Source organism: Crocodylus porosus, unplaced genomic scaffold (assembly GCF_001723895.1).
Source record: "Crocodylus porosus isolate Cpor-Errol unplaced genomic scaffold, CroPor_comp1, whole genome shotgun sequence".
Taxonomy (NCBI): domain Eukaryota; kingdom Metazoa; phylum Chordata; order Crocodylia; family Crocodylidae; genus Crocodylus; species Crocodylus porosus.
The window spans coordinates 214,820-223,087 of record NW_017728934.1 but is presented as its reverse complement, the minus strand read 5'-3'; the positions used below and the strand labels follow the sequence as shown (position 1 = coordinate 223,087).

Sequence of the window (8,268 nt, the reverse complement as noted above, 5' to 3'; positions counted from 1 at the left end):
GTCAACAGACTTGTACCCAGATTAGTTTAGGCCTATTCAGCTGAAGGGTTTCCAGTTATGACTCCCAAGTTATCAATTACTATAAGCACTTATAGATCCATTCCCCCTAGGAGTATACGTGACCTTGTTATCGGATCCATTCCTACTGCTGAGCTACTTTGTGTTGTGCAGTGTTTGAGCTGCGGGAGGCCTTCATTCACTTTTCTTTTTGAAACGGGTGAAGTGCTAGTTCACAAAATGTTCTTTGCCATCCAGGCAGCTTTCAGTTTTCTATATCACAAAGCGATGTTCCACCTAAGCACTTTATGCCCTTTTTCAGCAGTGTCTGTTGCATGTTGGCCTTGAAAAGGGAGTTACTAGATGCTTTTCCCATCTCTGCCTGTGAGAGTCTACCTCGGCATCTGTCTGTAGAGCAGTAACCAACAGCATGTTGTATAGGATTCAGTATTCCTGGCTTATGTGGTGCCTGACATCCTGTAGATGCTGCTAGCTTATAAATGACTGATGCTTTGGGATGAAGGAGTTCTCTACAATTATGAAGGATTCTTGCCCCAAAGCCGGGCATCTCTTAATCCTCATTCCATTTGGCTAAAGGTATCAGCAAGCTGCCCAAATGTGTGTATAATGATCACCTGCTAGTTTAAATCTGGGCAACTAAGATCTCGGGCAGATGTTACATTTATGGCATAATTAACATATAGTGCCATAAATTATATGCTAAACATTCAACCACCTTGCAACATAAAATGGCAAACCAGGAACAAAGATGTTCCAGGTACAATGTAGAATATCTTCGTGGCTAGTTTGTGTGACACCTTAAATTGAATGTGTGGCATGTTTTGTGTTCCAGGCCAGGGCTGCCCCACCAATGCTGACAATCACAGCCTCAGATCTGGAACAGGACCTGAGGCGCTCTGGAGCCAGTATACTTACTGATAGTTGCCTCTGGTCTCAGGGCTACCTCCAGCCCAATGCCTGAGTTTGGGACTTGGAGCAGCTTTGAGTCTGGAACTAGGGATCCAGCGTTGCCCATACCTGAGCCTGATGTTGTGGGATTGGGCATGGGGCAGCTCCAGGGTCCAGGACAAAGACCCTGCCCGATCCATAAGATCAAGTTAGGGGCAGCCCTACAGTGGTGTGATTTGGAGATGAGGAATTTTATGGCCTATCCCAAACATTACTCATCCTGCCATGTACATCTGGTATTGTGGGATCCATGTTTTTTGGAGCGGGATGTAACATTCCTCAGATCCCAATCATGCCATTATTCTGACATCTGCCACGGGCCTAAGATTGTAAGCAACTCAAGGCTGTGTTTAGCTCAAAGCACTAAAATGTCAGCTGACGTTTCTGTGTGTCCCTGCTGTGTTGGTTTAATTTTTAGTCTTCTGTGCGTCTGCAATCAAACCCTTAAGTGGCAACCTGCTGAGTGAATTACAGAAATCCTCTGCATTTCTCTTCCCTTCCTTCCTTGGGACTGGGGATAGTTTGTATAGGGTCCTAGTCCCAAGATAGGTTCCACTTTACTACTACCAATAATAAATCTGTATCTAGTCAACTAAAAATCTCCATAGGCACTTCTTGCATGCTTTACAGCAATGATAACACATCAAGAACTCTGGAATAAGAAGCAATTTATCTCCATCTGGCATGTTTCCTTTGCTTTGACACGCAACAAATGATTCCCTGCAGCAGGTATATAGGCAGCTTTTGGGCTTTGATATACTGCGGATTCCTGTTGCATCAGGTGATGGGTATTAGCAGCACCATCTTTCCTAGTGTAAAGAGACTGCTGCTACTGCTTCATTTCTAGTAACGTGCATTTTCCTACCATCCCTACAGCCCATGTTTATCTTTGTTGCCTGGAACTTGATAGACCTCAGTGTTTCCAGGACTGTTGACAGGTGCTCTTGTGTAATGATTTGCAAGGGGCTTTTCAATGGCTTTAGGGAGAGGAGAACAGTAAGGATATATGCACCTTAGTGGCTCTGCACAATTTCTCTTTGTTTAGAACCAACTGGTTTCTAGTGCATTTAATTACTTTCCCCTGCAGCTTCCATGAATATGGGGTATGATTAGGGAAGAGTCACTTCGAGTGAAAACACTTCCTTAATCTGAGATGCATCCTGGTATAATTACAGCATGCAAGCAAAAGCAGTCTCATCCAACCAAGTCCTTTCCTACACTGATTGGTCCCCCCGAAATATACTACCAGTGATTTCTCTGCATGGGAAATAGTCTGCTATGAGCATCTGAAAAGCAGTGTGGGCTAAGAAAGTAGCTGCATTTATCAGCTTGAGTGTCTCTGAAGTCTTGTCAAATAAAAGACTGCATCCCAGATATTAGAAGGGAAACCAAATCTATTTCTAGTCGTGACCATGGACCTATCTTTTCCCCCTTTGGGAAACATGGGCACAAGACTTCACGTGCATCTTGTTAAGGTCCACATTCTGGAGCCTTTCCCCACTCCAAGTGGTTGTTTATGCAAACAGTGGCATCGAATTCAGTGACACTCCTTGCACGAATAACTGCTCAACAGTTACTTAACCCTTTGAGACTAAAGGCAAGTTCATAGACCCATTGCTCTGACTCTTGCTTATTGAATATACTTACAATCTGCTTAATTTCCCAGGGGTTGCCTTTAATTTTGTGTCAACCCAAAGCTTTTCAGTTGTATTAGGAAAGCATTTGAGCAAACGTTGGCAGGAAGCTTTGCAATACAAGGGCTAAAGAAAAGAAAGGGGGTTGAGTAAAATAGGAAACCATGGACACTAATGGACCCAGGCAGGAGGAGCTATATTCAGCAATGGGTGTCTACGCTGTTATATGCCTCCCATGGCCCTCTGTGACTCGCTCCTCTGCCTTCTGTGCACAAGGCACAGAAATGGGCTACTTTTCCCGTTCAGCTTAAGACAAGGGACCGTTAAGAGGGAAAGAACAAAGAAAGACTATCCAGATATCTCAATTGACAGGCATGGCAAACACCGGCACTGGCGGCTTCAATTACTTGCGTGGGGTCAGGGAAGGAAGCGTGTGGCAGAACTACAGAACCAAACCCAGATCAACTGAATTCCTGTCCAGTGTTTTAACCATGGTCCTGTTACTTCTCTAAACCTATTCTTCTTGCCTTCCCATCTAGTGTTGCAGGAATTCCTTGTTTGCTTTTTTTCTTGACCAACACTGCCATTGGCATGGAGACTTGATAAATGAATCTGATGGCTGGTAGTGGCTCTCTCCATGGTGCTAGTCTTTGTGGCAGGCATTGATAGCGCCTGCCTTTGAGCGCTGAGCAGCTGGTTAGTTAGAACTGCCTAACTGCTGCCACTGGATTGTGACTCAGTTGGGAGAGAGGCTGGTGATTCGATCAGGAAGAGAAGATGTCCACAGTGCTTGGATAGCATTATCTTTGAGGAAAACTAAATTAGTGTAACGTGTTAGGAGAGGAAAAAGTGTGCTATTGTAGTTGAGATGCTCTGGAAGCCAGGGTTCATGTCCCATCCTGACACGGGCTGCCTCTGTAACCTTAGACAAGTCATTTAAGCTGAGAATTTCAAGGTGATTGATTAATAATCATGCTCTGCTTTTATGGCAGTTCTCTTTCGGTGATCTCAGGCCACCTTACCAGAGGTCAGTATTACTATTCCTATATTAAAGATGGGGCAACAGAACCATGAAGAGAGAGTAACTTGCCAAAGGTCAGCCAGCAGGTCAGTGGCAGAGCCACAAATGGAGCCCAGGTCTTTCGAGTCCCAGACCAGATTCTGATTGCTCAACTTGAAAGACATTTAAGGATACTTATTTTCAGAAAGTGCCTTCTGAAAATTGGAGGCTTTAAAAGTGTCCCATGCTGAGCACCCAAAAGCACTGGTCCTTTCTGAAAATCTCAGTGTGTCTCTCTACCTCTGCTCTCTCCCAGCAAAATAAGGACAGTGATCCTGCCTCTCACTGATGCTTTATGTTGTTTGCTTCTGTTATACTCTGTCCTGTGCATGCACTGCATGACTAGACAGTGCTAGCACAATGGGTGGGGCCTCCCAGGCCTGTATTAATACAAGTAATGAGTCTGTTAGACTGTGGACCTGTCTCCCATCAGACTTGAGAGAAGCCCTGATATGAAATGTTTCATACTGACTGAGCCACTCTGGGCTATTGAGAACATCTTTGTACAGCTAAAGGAGGGGCTGGTGGGAGAGGATTAGATAACATCATTGCTTCCTTGTAGCCTCAACCGTTTCTAACTTGCATAAGTCTGGAGTGTGCATCTGCTCTAGTAAAACCACTTTGCAAAGAAATCTGCAGTGTTTGTTTTCAAAGGAGGCATGTCTCAAAGCACAGCAGGAATCACTCCTGCTTTCTTTGACACAGCCTGATGTTCCTTCCCCCCACCTTGTTTTTGTTTAATAGATCTACAGTGTCCAGATCATTTATCAATGCCACCAGCTCTAGCATGTAACCTGCCTGGTCCTGTTTTCTGCTTGTGGTAGGATGACTGGGAGGTGGGGTTAATGGATTTTGGCTTTGCTTTATCTATGCAGGGGGACAGGTTTGGGCTCTGTTTTAACCTAAGGAGGCACTAAAATAAAGCCTTTATGATCATAAATGCTGGAAAGAGGTGTGAAGAGTGTACCCTGTTTAAATATTCTGCATCGCCTGTACAGAGTACAGACCTTAACCCCTACCATTCCAGTCTGTCTGCTCACAGATCTTAAAAGAGAAAAACTAGTGAGAAGGGTTTATTACGTTTAAGGCAAAACCAGGCTGTTGTAAGGAAGGGCGCATTAATATCCCCAGCATGGGGTGAGATGCATGCTTTACAGCAACTGAGCAGCTTCATCAAGCCTTCCTGCAATTGCCCTGCTCCAAAAGGGGTTTCCAGATTTTTACTGGCTGCTGGGCTCCTGTCTCACCACCACTTTGCCTTGAGCCTGTTAAGGGCCATCAATTCTAATTCCTTCCTAGGAAGAGAACACATGCAGCCATTCTAACAAATACAGCATCCTCATAACAGGAGTAGGATGTCTACCTCGCCTTATTTCCCCCTTGCACTCAATAGTATCTCTGTTTAGCAGATTAATTATTTTTTAAAGAGGCTAAAATGTGATTAACATTTCTCTCCCCACCCCAAAATACAGAATTAAATTAATTTAGTTCTTGTGGAAAATGAAGTCTTAATAGCACCACCCTGATATCAGTGGGAACTTCCCGTATATTTCTTAGTGCTTCATCATTTTCCCTTCATCCCAGACCTTATGGTACTGTTAGGTCTCTCAAAAGAACAGATAACTTGTGCTTTTGCTGAATTTTAGCCATAGAAGTGAACATTTTACAGCATGCCCAAATGACCATGGGGTTAATGTAGTCTTCACTGGACTCCTAATCCAGGGTATAAAGCCAATGCAGAAGGCTGATGCATCTTGCACTTCTCCATTCTTTATTAATCCTTTTTATATTATTTTTGTAGTCAAACATATATAAGCAATGACTACAGCAGAGCTCAGAGATAGGAAGCCTTTTGCTATCCAGACATCTGGGGCTATTGAGTTGTTTTCAAGCCTCTTATCTTAATCTTGGCTTGGGGGACTTCCTTTTAGACCAGCTGCAATCCCACAATGCTGCTCTCCTCCTAGCAGAAAATTTAAGGGTCAAATTTAACCCTACTTCCATTCCAGAGGACTTAAACCACACTTCAGCTGGCCTAACTCTCTTTGTCTCCATGATATTTTAACCAGCAAGGGTCTTCTGCTGAGCTGTAACAGGATGCAGTCTTTCTTTTCACCATGAATGATTCAGGAGGCTGGGATGATTATACTGGATTATAATAGCTTTTAAGTGATGCAGCTGAGTTGTGTAACATTCGCCTGAGCATTAGCATTGCTGGCAGGATTTAATTAGCCAATATTTCTGTCCAGTAACCTGAAGATAAGTTGAGTAAGTTAGAACCTAAAGAGTCATCATTCTTTTCTTAATGTCTTGAAAAGATGCATGCCCTAGTTGCTGGTGAGCTGCCTAAACCGAGGCCTCAGCACCCATGCCTGTAATGTGCTTAGCTCTGTTATTCTGCCAATATATATGTGCTACTTTTACTATCTGCTTGACCTGTGGACACCCCAACTTTAGCTCATCAATGCCTGTTTTAAAGTGGGAGTGGAGTCATTGTAGGGCTGCTGCAAGCTAATCAAGTCATATGTCTCTGACCTTGGCTGCATGCTGCTAGAAGTAGTAAGGGGTTTTTGCCATGTACAGAATTGCACCCTAGGGTTTTGCTTCATGCTCAGCTTTCCCCTGAAGTTTCAGCCATTGTCTTCTGCAGTGATAGTTGTGGACTTAATGAAACGCTAGTAGTGGAAAGAGCTAACGTTGCCAATCTTAATGCCATCTTCCGTTTAAATTTGTGCAGCTCATTTATTCTGTGCATCCCTCAGAAGGCCAAGTTTAAAAGTCTACCCAAGCTGAATGGCCCATTGGGTGAGCGTGGTTCAGGTGCACTATTTCCTACAATCCTCATCATGTGAGGGAGTGATGTGGCCAGCATCATCTCCAGCCACCCTTGACACTCAGCCCTAGTGAGCTGAGAGCCTTTTACAGATAGGTTGACTGGAAATGGCCTTCATTGAATCAAAAGCAGGACTCATCCTCATTCTTCTGGAGCCATAATGAGATGTTTTAACCATCCTGGTATCCGCCACAATGTAGGGAGCCAAAATAGGAATGAGTTAGTGTGATGATTTTTTTTTTTCCCCCAGAAGTGATGCGCTAGCAAAACTTCATATGAGAGGACGAGTGGGAACTGGTAGGGTTCAGTAAACCCCATTTTTATGTCAGGCTGTATTATGCCTTCCTCACCCATTTTATTAATAATGCAAGGATTTTGGTTTTCTGCTTTGGGTACTTTGGGTGAGCAGCACTTCTGGTTGCTTTATTTGACCTCGTTTATTCCTCCAAACTGATGCTTTTCTGAGTTGATGCTTAACTTCAAGAAGTAAACTTTGGACTAGATATCATGGAGCAAAATCCTGATCCACCTCCAACTGACCCTGCTGAAACAGACAGTGCCAGTCATGTCGCAAGCAACTACTCATTTATAAAATACTGATTCTTTGTTTCTCTGAAGTGTAACTTGATTCAGATGAACTCTTAGAAGTTGGCTGTCTGAGGCAGCTTTCTGCAATCCCTTCCACACTCTTTTTTCTGTGCCTGCTGTGCAAAGCAGATTATAACCTACTTATGTGCAACAAGAGTGAGGGGTCAGCCCATTTTGTTAGGGCCTGGGGTCTGAGGCACCCTTAGTGTCAGAGCAGATTGCTCGGTGACTGTATAGGTCAAGGCTGTGACACTGTCTTCTCCCTTCTTGACCGGGCTATCATGTCAGCCTTGAGGCAAGGATAAAGGGCCTGCTGGATGGAGAGGACAGCAGGATCTGTCTCCACCCATTTGGCTCTGTTCATTAATGTTAAATTAATGCAATAGAAAAAGAGGCTTTTTTCCCTTCTTCTACTCTGTGGCTCTAAGCTACTTATGCAGCTTTTCCCAGGTCTGAGAATTTTCTGAACTCTGTTGGGACCTCCACGCAGGATGGCAATACAAACAGTGATGAGTCTCCCACCCATGCATGCATTTATCCCGTAGGATGAGGAGGGAGGAGGGCTGTATCTCCCTGAAACCCTATGCCCCACTGACCTGCTGCCAGTTGCATCCAGGCACAGACTTTGTAGACCGTGGCTGCATTGCAGAAGAAGAAGAGGCTGAAGCAGAGGATGCAGCCGATGATGAGGAAAGTGGAGATGCCCACAAAGAACATGGCTGTCTTGAAGGCACCAGAGGGGATGGTGCCGAAGTCCAGGGGGCCACCCTTGCAGATGAGCTCGCCGGTGAGAGCATTGCCAATGCAGTAGGAGAAGAGGCCGAAGTAGCCAGCCTGAGGGGTATCAATGCTGTCGCCAATCCAGTAGGGCTGGATGAAGGTCACCATCATGATGATGGAGAAGCAGAGGGTGAAGAGCATCCACAGCACCCCCATGGCACGTGCATTGCGCACGTAGTTGGTGTGATAGATCTTGGCGGCCTCCTGCGCAGGCAGCAGCTTGGTCATGGTGCTGCCGGAGGGGCCTGGAGCAGGGTGGGGGGAGCTGCTTTGCTGCCCTGTGGCTCTAGGGGGGCAGCCGGGGGCTGGGGTCGAGCATGCGGTAGGGCCGGAGGATGCGGGGCCTGGGCTCTGCGGCTGCCTCTCGCCCCGGCTCCGCGGCCAGCATCAGGGCTCGGTGCCCCCCG

The 8,268-nt window shown here is 45.4% G+C and overlaps 1 protein-coding gene across 1 annotated transcript in view; it reads right to left on the bottom strand.

Moving 5' to 3' along the window:
• LHFPL5 (lipoma HMGIC fusion partner-like 5) overlaps nt 1-8,213 on the bottom strand; it is an 11,194-nt gene extending 2,981 nt beyond the window's left edge. The window contains exon 1 of the mRNA XM_019546213.1: nt 7,678-8,213. Within this exon, the coding sequence (XP_019401758.1) occupies nt 7,678-8,089 (412 nt within the window). The 5' untranslated portion in view covers nt 8,090-8,213. The remainder of the gene's footprint in view (nt 1-7,677) is intronic.
• Between the last annotated feature and the right edge of the window lie 55 nt (nt 8,214-8,268).